We start from the raw sequence: 21,747 nt of genomic DNA on the forward strand, positions 1-21,747 counted from the left end.
TGCTCATACTCTCTCTCTCTCTCTCAAAAATAAATAATAAAGAATAAAAAATTTTTTTTAAATACAGTGAAAAACACCTCACAATACAAAAAGGGAGAAGACATTAAGAGAAATAGCTCCCAAATAAGGTAACATCAGAGCTTAATTTTGAAAAATACTTGAAGCAGACCATAAAAAGGAATGGTAATAAAAGTGTGAAAAGTAAGACTCAAGAAAAAGCAGTGGTTCAGGAATCCCTGGTGAAAGCATTCAAGAAAAGGGCTGAGAAAAGAAGCTAGATCAGGAGGCAGACTGTATAACATGTAACAGAGTTTTGGTTTTATGATAAGGCCAGTGGAGTGTCAGTTGAGGAATTAAAGCAGTGTTGGGATATAGATGTCTATTTTATAGGATCAGCATGGTTGCACTGCAGAGGATAGACCAATCTTAGTACAAAATTAGGCAAGGGGACAAGAAGTTATTAGAGTAACTGGGTAAGAAAAGATAAGGACAAAGGAAATGTAGTGAGGCAACAGAATGAAAAATAATTTAAATCTACAGGATCTGGCAAAAAAAAAAATCAGTGGTTGGTGAGTGAAAAGAATAATTGAGGATGATTTTAAGATATATTATTTGGAAAACTGTGAAGAGAAAGAAATTTTTAGAGGAAAGGAATGAATTCAGTATTATATGCCCTAAGTTTGTGATGCCTGGGAGACCTTCAGATGAAGACAGTATTAGCAGTATTATATATCAATCTGGAGCTCAGGAGAGGAAACCTGAATTTGGAGATTTGGGAGGTGTTGGTATGATAGTTGAAATGATAGGAAGAGATGAGATTAAATATGGAACATGTAGTAAGAACCTCTTCTGTAACAGCTAATCTGAAGATCGAATCTGGGGAATACAAACGTTTAAATAAGAGGTCACTGAAGTCACCAGACTAGAGTAGCCGTCTAGACAGAAGGAAACCCAAGAATGAGAGTCAAGCCTTTCTCTTAAAATAGGATGATCAACAATGTAAATAATGCAGAGTTTTAGCTAGGATGAGGATTGGAAAAACTGTGTTAGCATCCTGCTTTGGTTTCACTGGACCTGATGACCTCTCTTCTGGTGACATCTAATGCATTAAGTCGGGTAATTTATGGGCAATTCTACCCCTTTCTTGCCTATCTTTACCTATCTTTTGTTTAACTTTTATACTTTTCTTATGTCTTTATATTATTTCTAAAATGGAAGTGCTTCTATCTCAAAAGACCTGTCATGATTAAAAGAAAATTTAAGGGATTTCCTTTGTAGAACATTATTTGTGAAGACTTTTAGTTCATAATTAGCCAAAAGTAATAAGCATGTATGACAAATGCTTTGGGACTATGTATTAAAAGCAAATTATAAAATGATAACACAGTGTTCGGTCAAATAAAAGATAGCTATTTTCGTGAAAACAATTCTCTTTTGATTGTGCTTAAAGGAAGGGAAATTAAAACATTTTTTAAAAAAGTGATTCATAACTTCATTCTCTTAGCATTCTTATTGAGATGAAAAATGAGCAAGAGAAAGAGAGAAGAATGTATAACGTTATAACTGCTTATTTTTATATCAGTTACACAGCATTACCTTTCCTTTGCTAACATTTTGATGTAAATATGTTGTCTTCATTTTGCATAAAGGGGAATTGAGGCACAGAAATTATAAATTCTCCAATAGTTAAGACCTGGCTAAAACCAGCAGATAATGGTGTGACAGGAGGAAGGAAAAACCATCAAGTAGCAAATAAAATTTGCCAGCTTGAAATATATGCTCATCTAAACCTTTTGAGTCAAAAAGAGCAAGTATTCAAACAGATCCTGGCACTTCATAGTTTCCCTGGGATTCTTGGAACTAAGCATTTAGTTCCTTCTTTCTTTCTTTCATTCAACACATACTTTTAAATACATCCAACATTCCAGCATTGTGCTCAGTGCTGGATTATGTGTAAGTGAACAAGTTTCATGTGGTCACTGTCTTTTTCGAGCTTATCTGCAGCTCATTTCATGGATATATAATTATCTATCTTCAAAAATCATTGGCTTCTACACCAGGGAAGAACACGTATCATTGAATTTAGGACTAGGGCTATAGCCTGGCCTTTGCCAAGTACTAGCCACAGAGACATAAGACCCTTTTCCTAGGAGACTTAAATTAAGCAAAAATTGACAATCTTAAAGATTTATGGTACAGATATCACCCTGGGTGATACTACTGGAAATTAATGCATTTTATAGTCCTTTGTTCATTGTTCCCTTTATTTTTTCAAAATAACAAACATTTTTTGTTTTGTTTTGTTTTCATCAAAATAAGGATGCAAAACATAAAGTTCCGCTCTCAAGTAGCTCACACTAGGGTGTGAGACACCAGAGTATTAACAGCTAGTTACACTCCAATTACAGAGTATAAAGTATGTAATTTTTTTCTAAATATACACTAGCAAAGTAATTAAAGTTCTTATTATGAGGGTCATACAACACAGAAGAGACTTCAGGAGCAGGTTAAATTGGTTGTGGAATGAATAGAGGTGTAGCAGGTAGGGAAGGGTGCAAATGGGGCAGGAAGAAGAAAGAAAATAGAACCAAATAATAACTGGCATTGCTTATAAAACTGCCACACTGCAAAAATGATGGGACACATTTCATAATAATAATTGATGATCCAATATAATATGAGCAAACAAGCTTGGAATTGATAGAAAGAGAACAATGAATCAACAAGGTCTGAGGTTTCAGTCTCAAGTAAGTGGATAAGTAATGATTAACAATAACAAAGGATAGGTTTAGTGAAGAAAGATAGTGAATTTAAGATAGAGTAGATCTGTATCTGTATCTTTTTAAGTTGTATCTGTATCTTTTTAAGATACAGTAGATCACAATCATATTATGTCATATTTTTACCTCAATATTGTTATCCACTGTTTTAATGGAAGACATTGGAATAGTGTAATTTTACTTTTATATGATCAGGCCCGGTGTAGTAGTAGAGAGTTCCACATTCTTGAAAGACTTGGAAGGAAATCCTATCTCAGCTACTAAATAACTATGGAATCTTGAGAAATTCACCTCAACTCTATAAAATCAGAGTTCAGATAGGTATAGTGGTCAGCCAAGCAACATAAGTGAGCAGTCAAAATGAAGCCAACTGGATGAGGCAGTGATGAATTGGACACTTACGTCCCATTACAGAAGTCAACTATAAGTCATCTCTAGATAATTGTTACCCAGCATGAATATAAGCCTAGTCTTAAGGAAAGATTTTTATGTGATGTTTAAATATTAACAGCTAACTAAATCATACACACTTTCTACCAGTGAGTACATGCACTTGATCAATGGTATTGCTATGCTGACTTGTTTTCTGCCACTTTAGAGACGTGAGTCATCTTACTTCAAATCTCTGTCTGAGGTGGGAACAATCTATTTGACTTTGCAATACACATATTATTTATTAGCCTTTTTCTACATCCCTCATAGTAACATCTTCTTTAAGTTAAAAATCTCTTAGAAAAGAGCATTTGAAGAATATTTTGAACAAAAACCTTTCAAAGTTACAAGGGAGGGTCAAGTTGAAAATGAACCTAGTAATGGGAACAGTGTGCACAGTCTGGTTTTAAGTGCTTCAATTAAGATACCTGAGAGTAGGATGTATTATAGGATTTCAAATTTTCTGATGTTCATTTCAGGAAAGGCCCTTTTTAAAATTTTTTTTAACGTTTATTTATTTTTGAGAGAGAGAGAGACAGAGCATGAGTGGGGGAGGAGCAGAGAGAGAGGGAGACACAGAATCTGAAGCAGGCTCCAGGCTCTGAGCTGTCAGCACAGAGCCCAATGCAGGGCTCAAACTCACAAACTGTGAGATCATGACCTGAGCCCAGGTCATGGGCTAACTGACTGAGCCACCCAGGCACCCCTGAAAGGCCCTTCTTTTTAATGCTAAAAATTTTAGCTATGTTTAATCCCTGCAGTGATTAGGCCAGATTCTCCATCAAAGACATAGTATGTTTGAGCACGCTATACAACTATATTTAATACTCCTAAGGATGCTCATTTTTGCACATCTAATAATTATAACAACCGCAATTAACTGAGTCCTTATCCAGTGCCATGCATAGTCCTAGATGGGAATTTTTCAAACTGCCATCATGACTAAAATTTTTTAAATGAACTGGAATAAAATTTAAAAGAGCAGAAAATATCAACTGCATTTCAGAAAGAAGTTGTATTTCTCAAAAATTTTTTTAAGTGATAAAGAAGTGTGTATGTGTACACAGAATCTGAAGCAGGTTCTAGGCTCTGAGCTGTCAGCACAGAGCCCAACACGGGACTCGAACCCACAAACTGTGAGATCATGTCCTGAGCTGAAGTCGAATGCTTAACCGCCTGAGCCACCCAGGTACCCCTGTGTTTCCTTTTTTGTAGGTCATGGTCAAAAGAAACATCAAAATCTCTGCGCCAGCTACTTCAGATCTATTTTTTTAAACCACAACACAACAGTTTAAATAGATGTTAGTACTCCAGTTTTACATACAGAGAAAGTAAGACACAGAAAACATAAGTGACTTGTCAAATGCTACAGGAACTATTACGTGACCAAATTGGAATTTAAGCCCTTAATGGTTGATTACCAAAGCGTATATTCTTTCTCCTATAAGACATTAAAGTAGAAAGTGGAGTTTCATTGACACAAGATGATACTTACTCGTTCACTGGAGGGGTTGATTACTTGTGGTTGGTTGATTTTTTTTCCTTCTACTTTCAATTGTTGAAATAATTGCTTATAAGGAAACTGTTAAAGTAGTATTTTAGATTTCCCGGGACAATCTGACTGTAAGAAAAAATAATTTAAATCTTGGCTAGATAAATATACCACATGTAGCTTTTTATTATTATGTTTGGTGATTTGGATCTTAAGTGCTGCTTCCTTTAATTACTAGCTATTTTTTCCTATAGGTAGATAGTGATGAATTTAATATTTCCTTCATCAAATCAAATGAAGAAAATAAGACCATAGAAATTAAAGATTTGAAAATATTCACAAGGTATTCTGTGGTAATCACAGCATTCACTGGAAACATAAGTGCTGCATATGTAGAAGGAAAGTCAAGTGCTGAAGTGATTGTTACTACTTTAGAATCAGGTGAGGCATGTTTTCCATCATTGCTAAAAATGGACAGATTTAAGTGTGTTTCTTAGAGTTTCTCACACCACCCCCTAAAAAAGGATACGTGTCACAAGAAATTTTTAACGTGTATGAAATACAAAATATAAAATTGAGTGATCCACTGTAATTGACAAAAGTGAAGTTTTCTGTTTACGTTTTTTAGGCATACTGGAGTTGTGGAGAATAATCAGTTCTTGGAAATACAAACAAATTAGCTCATGATAATGTACTGGATTCTACTTTTTATACTTATTTAAACACTAAATATTTCAGAAATTGAGTTACCTTGCCTATTTTCCAACAGTCTATGGCCACTAATGCTTCATGTAAAATTCTGTCCATTAATTATTTCTGTCCATGACTTAAATGCACATGAAAGTGATAATACTCTATCATTATGTATCTGGAATTCAAAATTAGAATCCAGGTCATGCTTACCATATCTGTTTTCTTCACCTAATCAAATGACATGTTTTATTATATAACCTATTTAATAAATGTCAGAATCCATACAGATCATACAGATTTCCTCAAGTTCCTCCAAACAGGGTCTGAATGAATAAGATTATAACCAATAGGAATTAAGTGTGGAAAGTCAGCTTCCCAGAACTTGCTTGCCCTGTCCTCCTTCAGACTCCTGATGTTCTTTGCCACCAGATATATCTTTGGAAAGAGCACATGAAGGGATGTGTTGCTATAGTTTTTTTGTTGCTATCTATAAGGTAAGTATAGGAGGTAAAAAATGTTTTTTAGCTAGTCTTTTCATTGTGTTATATACTCTATTGTCTATAAAATTATGGTTCCGGGGCGCCTGGGTGGCGCAGTCGGTTAAGCGTCCGACTTCAGCCAGGTCACGATCTCGCGGTCCGTGAGTTCGAGCCCCGCGTCAGGCTCTGGGCTGATGGCTCGGAGCCTGGAGCCTGTTTCCGATTCTGTGTCTCCCTCTCTCTCTCTGCCCCTCCCCCGTTCATGCTCTGTCTCTCTCTGTCCGAAAAATAAATAAACGTTGAAAAAAAAAATTAAAAAAAAAATTATGGTTCTACATTAAAAGATAACATCTTATCCTCAGCACCTAAAATTTCATGTTTCCATTTTGCTGCCACATATATTCCAGATATCTATTTTTTATGATACTTTTACACTTCTCCCTCATCCTACCTGTGAGAAAGGATGTTGCTGAATGTATTCCCACTCATACCATACAGCACTGATTGTCAGATCTTAATGTGCTATCTCTCCCCCAAATTTTGTAGTTTAATAAATTACTACTAAACCTCTAAGAGTAGAATTTGAGGTGTAAAATAAAAGATATTTGGAGAATAAGAAATTCTTTCCAACATTCAGAGAATTATTTCACTTATCCAACCTTAAAACTGATCTGATTTTTAGAGAAGTCTCTTATTAAAATATTTTTATATCATATAAATGTATACAAGCAAATGTGAAAATAAGTCTTGAGCTGATTTAATTTTTACTTTAGTTATGCATTTTTCCACTTAAAGTGTGATATTTGGCACTATAACATGTTTATCTGTTTCTCTTTTTTTCCTCACTATTATGTATTGACTTGTTTTTTTGCCTGCTACAGGGCACTATCTATAGAGATATTTGCCAGATGATTAGTAATAAATAAAGATAATAAAGCTTAAGCATCTGAACTATTGACAGTCAAGTATTAACAGCCTTCTTCATAGGAATTCCTTCACTTAGTATGGAAGATATGTCCATTTCAATTTGGTCAAAGTAGATAATTCATGCAATCAGTCACTTGTATAAAGCACACTAATTATGCAGCAAGAACTAATTACTTTATTCATAAATTGATTTTATCTTCACGTGTATCATTTTCTTTCATGATAGTTTACTGATACTTAGCTGCTATATGTTAGGCTAATTTTTATCACAAATAAAATGGAATATCTAAAATATATAAAGAACTCTCAAAACTCAACACTTAAAAGAGGTCCAATTATAAATTGGCAAAAGACATGAAGAGACATTTCACAACAAAGGAGATAGAGTAGGCAACTAAACTCACGATAAGATAGATTTTCAACACCACTAGCTATTAAGGAAATGCAAATTAGGACCATAATGAGCTATCGCTGTGCATCTACTACAACAGATAAAATAGTAATTTAAAAAAGGGTGATGGATGGGGCGCCTGGGTGGCTCAGTCAGTTGACTGTCCGACTTCGGCTCAGGTCATGATCTCACGGTCCGTGGGTTTGAGCCCCACGTCGGGCTCTGTGCTGACAGCTCAGAGCCTGGAGCCTGCTTCAGATTCTGTGTCTCCCTCTCTCTGACCCTCCCCTGTTCATGCTCTGTCTCTTCCTGTCTCAAAAATAAATAAAACATTTTTAAAAATTTAAACAAAAAATAAAAAATAAAAATAAAAAAGGGTGATGGTGCCAAATTCTGGCAAAGATGCAAAGAGACTGGTTCTCCCCTTCATTGAGACTGGGAATGAAAGAGGGTACAGCCACACTGAAAAATAGTTTGGCAACCTTTTATAAAACCAATACAGGGGCGCCTGGGTGGCGCAGTCGGTTAAGCGTCCGACTTCAGCCAGGTCACAATCTCGCGGTCCGTGAGTTCGAGCCCCGCATCGGGCTCTGGGCTGATGGCTCAGAGCCTGGAGCCTGTTTCCGATTCTGTGTCTCCTTCTCTCTCTGCCCCTCCCCCGTTCATGCTCTGTCTCTCTCTGTCCCAAAAATAAAATAAAAAACGTTGAAAAAAAAACCCCAAACAGGTACTTAGAGCACATTACCTAGCAATCATACTCTTGGGCAGTTATCACAGAGAATTAAAAATGTATGCTCACACAAACACCTGTAAATGAATGTTAATAGCAGGTTTATTAGTAATAACAAAAACTGGAAACAACCCAAATGTTTTTCTGTGATTAAATAAACTTTGATGTATCCACAAAATGAAACACTACTCAGTAATAAAAAAATAAAAGAAAAAAAAAGAGTGAACCATTGATACATACAACAACTTTGATGGACCTCAATCATTATTCTGTTATTTTTTTAAAAGGACAGAACTCTGGAGGACAATGGTTAGTGTTGTGGGGATGCATGGAGTGTAAATACAAGGGAGACCAGGGGGAAGTTTCTTTATGGTGCTGGAATAGTTCTGTACCTTATTTCTGGTGATGATTGCAGGAATGTATACATGGAATGAAATTGCACAGAACTGCACACACATTTATGAAAGCATGAAAAAATGGTGAAATCTGAATATGATCTGTAGTCTAATTAAGAGTCCTGTACCAATGTCAATATCCAGGTTTGATATTAAACTACAGTTAGGTAAGTTGTCACCACTGGAAAAAGCTGGGGGAATGTTCCAGGGGACTATATGTCCCATTTTTTGCAACTTCCTGTGAGTCTATGTTATATTTAAATAAGAAGTACAAAAAGTCACATAAATTGCCTTCTATATAAAAATAAATACATGTAAAAGTCAAAATAAATAAATGACCCAACTAACTGGATCACCATTATGATTCCTGTGACGTATAGATGTTGATGATTCTGCTGTGTATCAGCCATTTTGCTTGTTTCCATAATATATATAGTTTTAAAAGTTTGTGTAACATAGTTTATAAACAGAAATCTAAGCAAATAATTTGTTTATGTAGATTAAAAAGAAGGGCACAATTTTAAAAACTTAACTGCTTAATATTTTATTTTAGTCCCCAACGATCCACCTAACAATATGACATTTTGGAAGATACCAGACGAAGTTACAAAATTTCAGTTAACATTTCTTCCTCCTTCTCAACCCAATGGAAATATCCAAGTATACCAAGCTTTGGTTTACCGGGAAGATGATCCTACTGCTGTCCAGATTCACAACCTCAGTATTATCCAGAAAACTGACACATCTGTCATTGCAATGTTAGAAGGACTAAAAGGTGGACATACATACAATATCAGTGTAAGCATTCATAGCTTTTAATTATTTACCTATTTTACAAAGTCAGTTTACAAACTCACCATTCAAAAACACTGAAGCTTATGTATACACTAGATTTCTTGTATCTTGTTGTAGGATTGTGTGAGACATGCCAACAGAAAATAATATGCAGAGAAATGAAACTGCTTATTTCCTATTATAATACAGCAAGTACTGTGAAAACATGTAGATAACAAAAAAGTTTCTACAACAATAGTAGAAATCCAGAAATAAAGGAGAAAGAAAAGGCATGTTAAAAGTAAGAGAGCAGTGATATGCAAAGAGATAATTCTACCTAAAGGAAAGCTGTCAATGTGTGCTTATAAATGGAAAACGGAAAAGCAAATTTCAAAGGCAAAGGGCAGATGTAACTACATGTTTGAAATTCACGTGCATTTCATGTAACAATTACTAAAGCTAAGTATTTTACATCCTAATTCTAAATTATCCATTTTAGAATATATAGGTGTATGTTTATATACATACAAACAGAAACATACACATAATTTATTTCAAAAATGTATTTTTGTGGCATCTCTTGAAATTTTCAAATAGAATTATATGGTTCTGAATATCATCTTTTAATAAAGATAGTGTTCACGCTAAACCTTCAGGTGGCTTAGCAAACTACTTTTCCTACCACTTGTTTATGATTATTGTGTAATCATCAGAATACTGTTATTAATAATTTATATTCATACGTATGTTTTTCTCTGTGTATATTGTATCTATATATCTGCATATCTTCATTTCTTCCTTCACTCACTGTGCTGCTAGGGTTCTTGTTGTATATCCCATTAAATGAACCACTACTGTGAAAGATCTGTTAGAGGGAGGGTGGTTAAGAGAATGAACTGATCTGGGTTCACATCCTGATTCTGCAGTTTGTTTCTGGGCAGTTGCTTCAACTCTGTACCTCAGTTTTCTTACCTAAAAAAGAAAGAAAGAAAGAAAGAAAGAAAGAAAGAAAGAAAGAAAGAAAGAAAGAAAGAAAGAAAACAGTAAATTCTACTCTTGAAACTAATATTACACTATGTGTTAACTAACAGGAATTTAAATAAAAACTTGAAACAAAAAAAGAAAGAAAGAAAAAAGCAGTAATAGGAATAATGACTTCTTTTTAGGGCTTTGGTAAGGATTAAATTTATAGTTATGGGAAGTAGCAAGTGCTCCATCAGTTTTGCCTTTGTGAATAAGAGAAAAAATTGAAATGAAACAAAGTACAATTAATTCATAATTTAAAGAGCAATAAAAAATTCTCTGTTCAGACAATGCAATTTATAGCATCCTCAACTCCTAGGAATTTATTAGAAATGTATAATGTACACCTCTGTCTCGACCTAGTGAATCAAACCTGCATCTCTTCATTCAACAGGTTTACAAATGACTTCTTTGTACAATGCAATTTGAGTAGTGTTGCCCAACTTTTCATTTAGTATCTCACTTGAATGTTAGGTTATGCCATAAAGAAGCAAAAATAGTGATGTGCACCATAATATCACTTTTCATTTTTAATACTTCTTTTCTTAAATTTGCAACTTCAATAAAGGTCTCCTTTAGATATTTTTTAACCACATTGTCTAGGCTTGGCTTATTTGTCATATCTACCGCATCGTATACATTATTATGGTTTTAATTCAATAAAAACATTCCCAAAGTATCTCTAGTGTAGAAGGGGGACACTAATTTAGAAAACAAGTTAATAAGTTCCAATAAACTTGGATTGTGTTTGTCAATGAACTTGGGCAAGAATAGAGTCTTTGTTTTATAGAACAAAATAAAGTGAATAAAAGAAAATTCTGTATCTACAGCGTCCTAAGAATAAAGTTAATTGAAAGGATTCACATTTGTGTGAATCACCCTCTGTCTATACAAACAAGAATGTTTTATGTGTATATGCTACATTATGCAGGTTACAGCGTCGGACACTTTGGGGCAGGGGTGAAGAAGGGCATAAAGGCCAACTTTCAGAGGGATGATTTAATACAGGAAAACAAGAAGGTTGAAGGAATAGGATTTCATCTCAGAGAAGGGAAAAAAAAGAGGGTCTTGAATATGGATTTAAAGGAAGCCAGAGTTACCTAGCTACAGAGAGAAGGAGCAGATGTTAGAGTAGATGAAGGAGTATAGACGTAGTGGCTTTTCTGTGTCTATTCCTCCTACAGGTTCACATTGAAGCCACATCCTTTCCTGGTCACTAGGACAGGGCTGTTTAGGTCACTCAGCCTCTGTTCTCAGGACTTAGTACTGTAAAATCAGTTTTAAGAACTACTTTATTATTAACATTCTTCCTATACATATTGTATTCATTTGAGTAAGTGCAAGAAAAGTATAATTAATAGACTATATGCAGTTGTTTTTAAAAATGGAAACATTTTAAAATTACATATGACAATAATAAAAGTAGTAACAAGATGGTTCTCTCCTTTAGGTTTATGCGATCAATAGCGCTGGCGCAGGGCCAAATGTTCAGATGAGAATAACCATGGACATTAAAGGTACATACATGAGCTGTCTTCCTGTGAAATACTGTTGTCTTTTTAAAAAATAATTTTTTAAATTTAAATCCAAGTTAGTTAACATATAATGTAATAATGATTCCAGTAATAGAATTTAGTGATTCATCACTTACATAACACTCAATGCTCATCCCAACAAGTGCCCTCCCTAATGCCCATCCCCCATTTAGCCCATCCCTCCACCCAACACCTTGCCAGCAGCCCTCAGTTTGTTCTCTGTATTTAAGAGTCTCTTATGGTCTTAATAAAAGAGTAATTATAATTAAATTCTGTAATTAGTGTTAAGAATGTAGTCAAGCTTTTAAATGATGCACATGTGGGTGCCTGGGTGGTTCAGTCCCTTAAGCATCTGACTCTTGATTTCAGCTCAGGTCACAATCTCACAGTTTGTGGTATCAAGCCCTGTGTCAGGCTCCACACTATAAATAAATAAACATTAAAAATTCAGTAAATGATGCATATGCAGTAATAAGAATACATTAAGTAATAAACACTGCTTATTAAAGCTATACTTAAAATGTATAAATAATAATGTAAATTATCACCTTAAATAAAGAGAGTGCCCACCTGCTATTCATCTTCTATTTCTTTCCCTCTAAATTTAATGTTTTCTGAGGCAAATTTTATAGTCTGTTAGTTTATGTTCTTAATATTATTGAAAATTCATTGTTCAATTACCCATAACTAGACTTAGACTAGTTTTAATTAAATTCCTTGACTGATCTTTATCTTGAAAGTAAAATTATTTTCAGTTAATCAAATGGCGTTTACTGAACTACCATATATTGAACTTTATGTTTCTGACTATAAAGTAAATCTATCAATTCATTACTATGACAGGTATTGTTTATAGAAAATATAACTAAAATTTGGAGGCTCCCTGCCCCACACAAATCAATCCATGAAAGCCAAAAAAGATTAAGAGGATTTTAGAGCTATTCAGGCATTCAGGATACTTTCTCTTCCAGACTGAAAACATATGTGCAAATATGCCATCTCTCAAAGCGTCTGTAATAAAACCTGCAGAGAGATAAAAACTGAAGTGTATGGACCTTTAGTAGAATGCTTCTCTTTCTGAAGCAAAAAGTAACTTTTCTTAGTCTTTGGTAAGGACACCAGAGCACAGTGATTAAATGTTCTAGCGCTAGACTGAGTCTAGGATCGAACTGCTGAGACTGAATCCTTGATTGGCCACTTGATATCTGCTTCACTTAAGGCAAGTATCTTAACCTCTACAAGCCTGTCAAATGCAGATAATGCTGGGGCCTACCTCACAAATCGTTGTGAAGATTAAAAGAGATAATCTTTGAAAAACCCTTAGGACAGTTCCTGGAAACTAGTTCTATTAAGAATAAGAAATATTCACTATAAGGTGAAGCTGGTAAAGTTTATCTTTTAATCAATGGTAGTTTATATAATTGTAATATTATTTAAAAGTATTAAGATTTGCTTTTAATGACATACTACGTACTTGGAATGTACTAATACGTAGAGTCTTCAAAAACCTCGGCTATTTTACAAAATGACTTCATAAAAGAAATATGTCATACCATCTTAGTTTCTTTTTGTTATTTAGTAGCAGACAGGTAAGTATGCAGGTAACAATAGGCTCATTATATTAATTCTTTAGCAGAGCTTCCTCTCTCTGTTGTTTTGTTCATCCCGGGGTGAGGGATGAACTGACTTTCCACTCCTTAGAACAGATAGACTCATGATCAGTTGTCTAAAGAAAATATGTGAGTACTGGTGGCCATGGTGGGGAGCTAGATAAATATTTTTTCCTAGTAATATGCATGATTGGTAGTGGTGACATGAAATGATGAAATAATAACAGTCTCCACTTGTTGGAATGAGCACTGGGTGTTATATGTAAGTGATGAATCACTAACTTCTACTCCTGCAACTACTATTACACTATATGTTAACTAACTTGGATTTAAATAAAGTTAAAAAATAGTAGTCTCATTAAATTTGCATTTGACAAATAATATCAAGTTGGATAGCCATGTCTAATGCCAGATTCCTTTAACTAGAAACCTTTTCTTAGGGACTCCCCAGTAGCCTGGCTGAGAGTTTCTCACCCCAAAACCTGAGGCTCTTGCTGCTGAACCCTTCATTTCTTCTTCTCATACGCAGGTACTAGACCTGTGATCTGTTGTCTAAAGGCCCTTGCCATCTACTCCTGTTTACTGTTCCTTGATTCTTCATGGATATTTCCTCCAATAAACTTCTTACACATCTAATATTATAATAGTCGTTATATCTAAGAGGAGTGAGGTAAAGGATCAAGCCAAAAAGATTTGATTCAAATCTTGATATTTACCTTTTATAGCCATGTGACATAAGGTAATTTCCTCATTAATAAAATGGAAATGATATTGCCAATTTTATGGCATAATTTAGAGGCTTTAAAAATTAATAAATATGGAAATTGAAGTTTGAATAAGCAACTTGCTGTGCTCAAACAGCTGGTATACACATATAGCTATGAGATGAATTGAAACAAGAAGTGCTCCTACAAATACTGATTTGGGAGATATTTGTATGCATTGGTGATAAAGTATAAATTATCATGGCACTTTTGGAAATTATTCTGGCAATATCTTTTAAAGTTAGAAATATTCATATCTTGTGTTCCAGAAATTCTATTCTTAGAAATCTATTCCATGGAAATAAAAGGATCAGTAAATAAGGCTAAATATAAGTCTGGTCATTGCAACAAATGTTCAAAACCTGAAGGAAAAGTGAATTCCCGTTATTAGATAAACGATTGAATAAATATGATGTTGTCACAGTATGATATGCAACATTAAAAAGAATGAGTTAGCTCCATACTTGGTGACTTGAGAAGACTTATATAAGACATATTTAAGTGAAAAAAGCCACATGTGGAGTGATTATAATACATAATATAGAATACATAATATATAAGAAAGAATCCATTATCTATGACTTTATGTATTTTATATGGTTATGTGAACATGGAGAAAAATATGGGAGGATATCAGCCATATGTTTGGTGTGGATAACCTGGGAGAGATGCTGGCATGACTAGAATAGAAATTGATGAATCAGCTAAAGGAAATAAAAGAAGAGCCCACTAAAATATTAGTATGATTTAATCCAATTATAAAAATTATATGATTGAGAGCATATATAATTTGAATTTTTGTTAATATGTGAAGAGGAGTCAGATGCCTGAAAATCACACCCGAGTCCCATTATCTCAAGCAAGTCTGAAGTATATCATTAAACCATCAGGAGATAATAATTGCTAAACATCTGTTGTATTCAAACAAAACTCTGTTTCATTTGTTATTTGTGTTTGTCATCATTTTATCTGTAAATCACCTGCATGAAATGAGAATTTAAATTTTCTTTCTCCTCTTCAGAAACAAAAAATCAATTGCAGTGATATTTCTTCTTTGTTTAAAGCTCCAGCACGACCGAAAACCAAACCAACCCCTATTTATGATGCCACAGGAAAATTGCTTGTGACTTCAACAACAATTACAATCAGAATGCCAATATGTTACTACAATGATGATCATGGACCTATCAAAAATGTGCAAGTGCTTGTAACAGAAGCAGGAGGTATCAACTGTCAACCTGTCTCGTTAAATTTTAGAGTATGAATTGTTGAATGCTAAAGAAATTTCAGTTCAAAATTAGTAATATTAGGTTGACTACCAATTACCACACAACTGTTGAGCTTAACAGATTGCTAATATTATCATTAGTTATACTAACCATTAATTTATGCCTAAAGTACTTGAACAAGATAAGAAAAGGCATAGTTACAATATGTGATTTACTTTTTCCATATACTGATAGGATTGTTTGAATTTGGCAAGACGGAGTCTTGATAGGTTCTTTGGAGGTATGAACAGAAGAGTTACTCTTTACTGAGAGATGTTCTTTTCTGTACCTGAGAAGTCATCCTCCACAGCAAGCCTATAGATTCATTTGTGATGGGGAAAGATAGGATTTCCTGTTTATGTAGGTAGATCAGCTGAATTATCCCTGGTGGTTTATAGAGTGACAGATGTTGCATCCAGATTTTCCTCATGTAATTATAGAAACGTTCTTCAGAAATGTCAAAATACATTCATCTGTTACTTATAATTATTATCCTTTCTTCCTGAAAATAGCTCAGCATGATGGAAATGTAACAAAGTGGTATGATGCATATTTTAATAAACCAAGGCCATATTTTACAAATGAAGGCTTTCCTAACCCCCCATGTACAGAAGCAAAGACAAAATTCAGTGGCAATGAAGAAATCTACATCATAGGTGCTGATAATGCATGCATGATTCCTGGCAATGAAGACAGAATTTGCAATGGACCTTTGAAACCAAAAAAGCAATACTTGTAAGTATAGTTGGTGCTGACTATGCATAATGATAGCAAGCTAATTAACATCTTTCATTCATCCATCTGCCCATCCTTTCATCTTTCTAGTAAGCACTGGGCATCCATAATGTATCATGACCTAACACATGGTAAAGATCAACATGGTAACAATCAACATGGTGAGATATTGTCCTTACATTCCATAAATGTACAGTTCTGTAGGGAAAGTAGGCATGCTTCAGAGTAATTATGAGTTGATATGGTAAGTGACAGAAGGACAATATGAAAAACATGTATTGGAGAACATGGATAGGAAAATTTAATTCTTTCTGTAGAGGATAATGTGACTAACATAATATTTTGTGCTTTTCACCCATTATTTTGCAATACATGCTAATATATGGGTTTTAGAAATGCCATCCTAGTCTTTCATTTGATGACAGCTTCAGTTTATTGGAGTCATAACAATAATTTTCTCCTCTTTGTATTATCAAAACTCTGAATTAGTGATTAAAATCCTTTAATCACTAATATCTTTAATCACTTTAATATCTATCATTTTGCAGATCATAATAATCTAATGTATTAAAAACCACTTCTGATATTCTGGATTTATTAAATGCTCTGTTAAATTAATCATTGGCTCCTGTTAAATTGACTATATTATTTTTTGTCATAAACTAGTTTCATGTTTGCCTGCTAGTTAAAGCATTATTAAATTCTTTATAAACATCCTAGGTCAAGTTAACATTAGAAAAGTAGAGAAGTCAGGCATTTGAAAAAACAGAATGCTCTATCATCTATTATTAAGTACAGTTACTTTGGCTATTACCTAAAATTTAACCATCATATATATGACAGCTATGAAAACAATATACTAAAAAATGTAATCTTTTTTATTTTGCATATTTGCAAATATGCAAATATTGTTTATTTTGCATATTTTCAACACAGACTCTTTCATATAATCAATAAAATCATAAAAATTTGAGAATAGTAGAAATTAAATTGTAAAGTGAAACTTTAAGTTTAACATAAACTTTAACATAAGTTTGTTTTGTATTTTAAAATGCCTGGATATCTGTAGTTTTTAAGTAAGATAAATTTCAGTTGTCTCTGAATTTGTTAGAACCACCCATTATGTACCATTTTCTTTTTTTTATGTCATAAAAACATAGAAAGTAAAAATACAGCTGGGCACACAGCACTAAGAAGCATTTTTCTTAATTTGTTAACATGTGAACAAAATAAATTCTATATGACCATTCTAAATCTAGTTCACTGGTATTTTCAAAGGTAGTTGAGGTATAAGTTATTATACTCTATAAAGTATGTTTGTGTAATACACTTTCACACAGACATGAAATAATTCATTCTAAACAAATCTATGAGGAATGTAATCTACTTCATCTGATTAAGCTACTGGGACTGCTCAAGAGTCTGACCAAATTTTTAGTCATTCTCTCGTGTGCAGGATAATTATTCATCTCCCATAAAGATAGGATATATTGCTCTGGTGGCAATTGATTTCTAAGTTTACATCTTGTAAATACATTTTCTTTTGAATAAAAATGTGTATTTTTTCATTGCTATTTGTTAAATTATTCATAGAAGAAAATCATATAGCATGCAAATTGTTGGTTTTTAATTTTTTTTATTTCATAGATTTAAATTTAGAGCCACCAATATTATGGGACAATTTACTGATTCTGATTATTCTGATCCCGTTAAGACTTTAGGTAAGATATATTTTGTAATTTAATTTCACTGATAATCTCAACATGCTAATCACAGTTGTAACATTCATTAGCGAATATATTAATCCATGACTAATGTTCTCAAGTATAAATTCACTTCAAGGTTAATTAGCCTTTCAAAGGAAAAATAGCATTTGTGATATTGTTTTAAGTGATGTATGATCCATCTATTCAAATCTGGACATAGATTTTAATATGGTATTGTTTCTATGCTGATGTATACTAACCTTATACTAAGCAAGTATTTACTTGATTGTTTAATATAAAATCTTATATGTAAAACATTTTTACTTAATAAAAAAGAAAAAGATTTATGGAAATTTTCTTGAAATAATCCTAAAAACTAGAAAATTACCAGCCATTTTAAATTTTATTTTCTTTCTAACCAAGTATTTCATGAGTTGTTTTCTATTATATCCATGTAATCAGGACTGAATAAAACATAAGTGCAATTTAGTCAAATGCAAGTATTCTCCTCCTCCTCTTCCTCCTCCTCCTCCTCCTCCTCCTCCTCCTCCTCCTCCTCCTTCTCCTCCACTCCTCCTCCCCCTCACCTCCTCTCCTCCTCCTTCTTCACCATTATCATCTTGTAGGCTCTTTTTGTGTACTAACTGATGGACTCTTCATGAGTGTCTTTTTTTTTTTTTTTTTTTTTTTAATTTTTTTTTTTTTTCAACGTTTATTTATTTTTGGGACAGAGAGAGACAGAGCATGAACGGGGGAGGGGCAGAGAGAGAGGGAGTCACAGAATCGGAAACAGGCTCCAGGCTCTGAGCCATCAACCCAGAGCCCGACGCGGGGCTCGAACTCACGGACCGCGAGATCGTGACCTGGCTGAAGTCGGACGCTTAACCGACTGCGCCACCCAGGCGCCCCTTCATGAGTGTCTTTTAATTTATATCAGTAGTTTTCAACCAGAGTGATTTTATTCTCCAGGGGATATGTAGCAATGGCTGTAGCCACTTTTGGTGGTTACAATTATGGGTCCAAGCTACTGGCATGTAGTGGGTAGAGGCCAGGGAAGCTACTGAACATCCTACATTGCATAGCATAGCCCCTTCAGCAAAGAATTATTTAGTGCATAATGTCAGTAGTGCTGAGATTGAGAGAAGCTGTTCAGTACTAATTTTAGCTCCATTATATAGATGAGGAAACCAAGGTTCAGATTATGTAATTAAATGACTCTGCCAGGATTCTAGCACAGATCCCATAACCATTACAGTACAAATACAGGATTTAGACCTAGATTCAAATCTTGACTCTGCTACTTGAGAAAATAACTTTTATAAACCTTAGTTTCCTTATTTAGAAAATGATGATGATAGTAGTCCCCCTTCAGATTTAAATAAAATAGCATATGTAAAGATACTACTATTTCACAGTAAAAAAATTGTAATAGCTTCTTTTCAGATCAGTTATAATCAACGATTTTTAAAATATACTTTTTTAGGAGATCTTGTTTCCTTAGGATTTCTCTAAGTACATCACAACCCCTATTTTCTCTGTGTTAAGCTCTGAGAATGTGGACCACTGTGTGTCATTCAGATCCATAACATAATACGAGCTACAACAGATTTCAGTGCGAGTTGTGGCTGGAAGAAGTTAGATTTTTCCCATCATTTTCACTTAGAAATTCTTATCCAGTTATGGAACATTAATTGTCTAAAATGCCAGCTTCCACAGCCTCTACTTAGTTAAGGCAATTTTGAACCTTGAAGATACAAAGAAGGGGCTCATGGTTTGCTCTATAGATGTTTTTAGAGGAATGACTTGAATTTCTTTGGCTATCCTGTCTAATTCCATGAAATGAATGGCTTGATTAATTTACCAAGTAATTAAATCATTTTACAATTGGCTGACAAGCCTGTGGTTTTGAAATTGTGTGGAGTATTTCTTCATTGGAGAGGTGAATTTATCACACCCTGTCATCACCACAGTGAAGTAAATGTCTTGATGGCATCAGCATAATTTGTTAGGTTATAGCATTCAGAAACTGTTTCCACCACCAAATGGGGATCCTGGTGTGTGTACTGATGGAAGAGAAAAGACATAGACAAAGCGGATAGCTCATGTGTCTCAGGGAGATGACATTTTGTAGGAGCAGCACTAAAGAGATTGCCTTGCTCTGTAGTTTGTCATGTACCTTGTCTCTCATAGATGGCTGGTTTCATGCAGATTATTGATGTGAGGATACATTCAGTCAGTTATCTGAGAGATGAAGTTACGACATCCAGGGTAATCGGAATGAAAAGGGGGAAAGTCAAGTCTCAGAAACCATGGTGTGCAGGGATACGATTCCTCACATTCTGCCAAATGGCTTCCCTCCGGCCAAGGTTGGGCCTCATCTAGTACTTTGGCTGCAGGTAGTCTCAAGGTGCTCCTCAGTGATGCTCTTCTTTTTCTTCCTTTCTCTCACAGGCAATGCAGTGGAATAAAATCATTAATTCTAAAAGGTAGCAGAAATATACCATCAGTTCTCTGGTTCTTTGAAATCATGGCTGTCTCCTTCCTAAGTCATCCAGGTGCTAATGTTTGTGTGCCTTGGTAACAGCAGTAGTCAAAAGGGAATGTAAGATATAGAACAGAAGGCAGAGCACAGGAGCTTGGCAAGGTTAGCGAAGGAAGCACTGCTGAAACATAGATTGGACGTATAAGGTAGAAAACCATTGGGTGTTCCATGCATCTATGCTCAAATTTTACAAAGTTCATATATTATTTATAGACCAGAGACATAAGGACAGGCTGCTCCTTAGAGTTTCTCCCATGGACTCTCTTCTGATAAACAGTGGCTTTGTATTAGGCTTTATATTATGCTTATTCTGGGTTGAACACATAGAGTTCTACTATCTAGATAGTCATTTATAGTTAGCAAAAGAGCAACAAGCAGGAGTGGAGAAGATGACTAGGAGTACAACACTGAGTTGTGGTGAAAGGAGATGTTCAGATTTGAAGTATGGAGTGTATCATTAGAGCAGAATTCCTCAATGTCTAGACAAGTAGCCCAGTCATTTGGCTGGTTAATGGATTTACTACCATCAATTTCTGCCCTCACATTTTATCTGGCTATTGGATCTTGGGGTTCTGTGGATATCAGATTAACCCTGATGGGTCAGGCACCAAAGAGCACCCTCCAGAAATGGATCTTGTCCATGATTTGACACTAATAAAAGGCCATGGAGTCATAAGAGTTTTTGGAAAAAGAACATTGCCAAGGAAGATATAGTAGAAGAACTCAAAAAGGAAATAAATTTGACCATTCCTACAGTGGTCAATGGCAAGAATAGTTTTGTGCCTGTGAGAATGGGAGCAAGCAAATAGTAAAATGCATTGGTATAATACCCTGCCGTCATCGTAAGATTACAAAGGATGTTTGTGTCCTTGTTTCTCTCAAATATACCATGGATTGGAATAGATGATACCATTTACAACAGGTTAGAGGCTCCCAACATTCCTAACAAGTCTGCTGAGGACTTATGTGTGGATGTGATCTCAGACTTCAGTGAAAGAAGTGAAGGTACCATCTAGGTCATGAAACTACCAGTGGATACACATTTGTTCACCAGTATTGAGTGTAGCACAGGCAGTGATCTCCAGGCTAAGTTACCTATCAGTAAATCCTTCAGGATTTAAAAGCCTTCACAAGGCTGTCTTTTTAAGTTAGTGCAGAGTAAACATTTCTGTCATATTTGATAGTGGTTGCACCTCTTAGAGATACAATTATTTGGAAGTTAAAATTAGGGGCAAAAGAATCACCACAGACTGATGAACTAAAAGGTTTAAGTTTAGTGAAAAGGGTTAACAAAAGTACAAATGAGAAGGGGCCAAGCCGGGCTTTGCTGAATAAGGATGAATGTGTGGAAGAGGAGTTTGTACTTAGGGAAATCTTTATGGCCTGTAGGAACAAACAAGGGAAATGACATATGCCATTATTTTAATCCTAAAGAAATACCTACAACTTACTTGATTTTGATTTCACTCAG

General features: G+C 34.6%; 1 protein-coding gene across 1 annotated transcript in view; it reads left to right on the forward strand.

Moving 5' to 3' along the window:
- PTPRQ (protein tyrosine phosphatase receptor type Q) overlaps positions 1-21,747 on the forward strand; it is a 204,133-nt gene that overhangs the window by 128,375 nt on the left and 54,011 nt on the right. Inside the window, exons 27-32 of the mRNA XM_047867339.1 lie at positions 4,959-5,145; positions 8,873-9,117; positions 11,567-11,633; positions 15,090-15,248; positions 15,806-16,028; positions 17,676-17,749. Coding sequence (XP_047723295.1) covers positions 4,959-5,145; positions 8,873-9,117; positions 11,567-11,633; positions 15,090-15,248; positions 15,806-16,028; positions 17,676-17,749 — 955 coding nt within the window. The remainder of the gene's footprint in view (positions 1-4,958; positions 5,146-8,872; positions 9,118-11,566; positions 11,634-15,089; positions 15,249-15,805; positions 16,029-17,675; positions 17,750-21,747) is intronic.

The sequence above is a fragment of the Prionailurus viverrinus genome, chromosome B4 (assembly GCF_022837055.1).
Source record: "Prionailurus viverrinus isolate Anna chromosome B4, UM_Priviv_1.0, whole genome shotgun sequence".
NCBI lineage: Eukaryota > Metazoa > Chordata > Mammalia > Carnivora > Felidae > Prionailurus > Prionailurus viverrinus.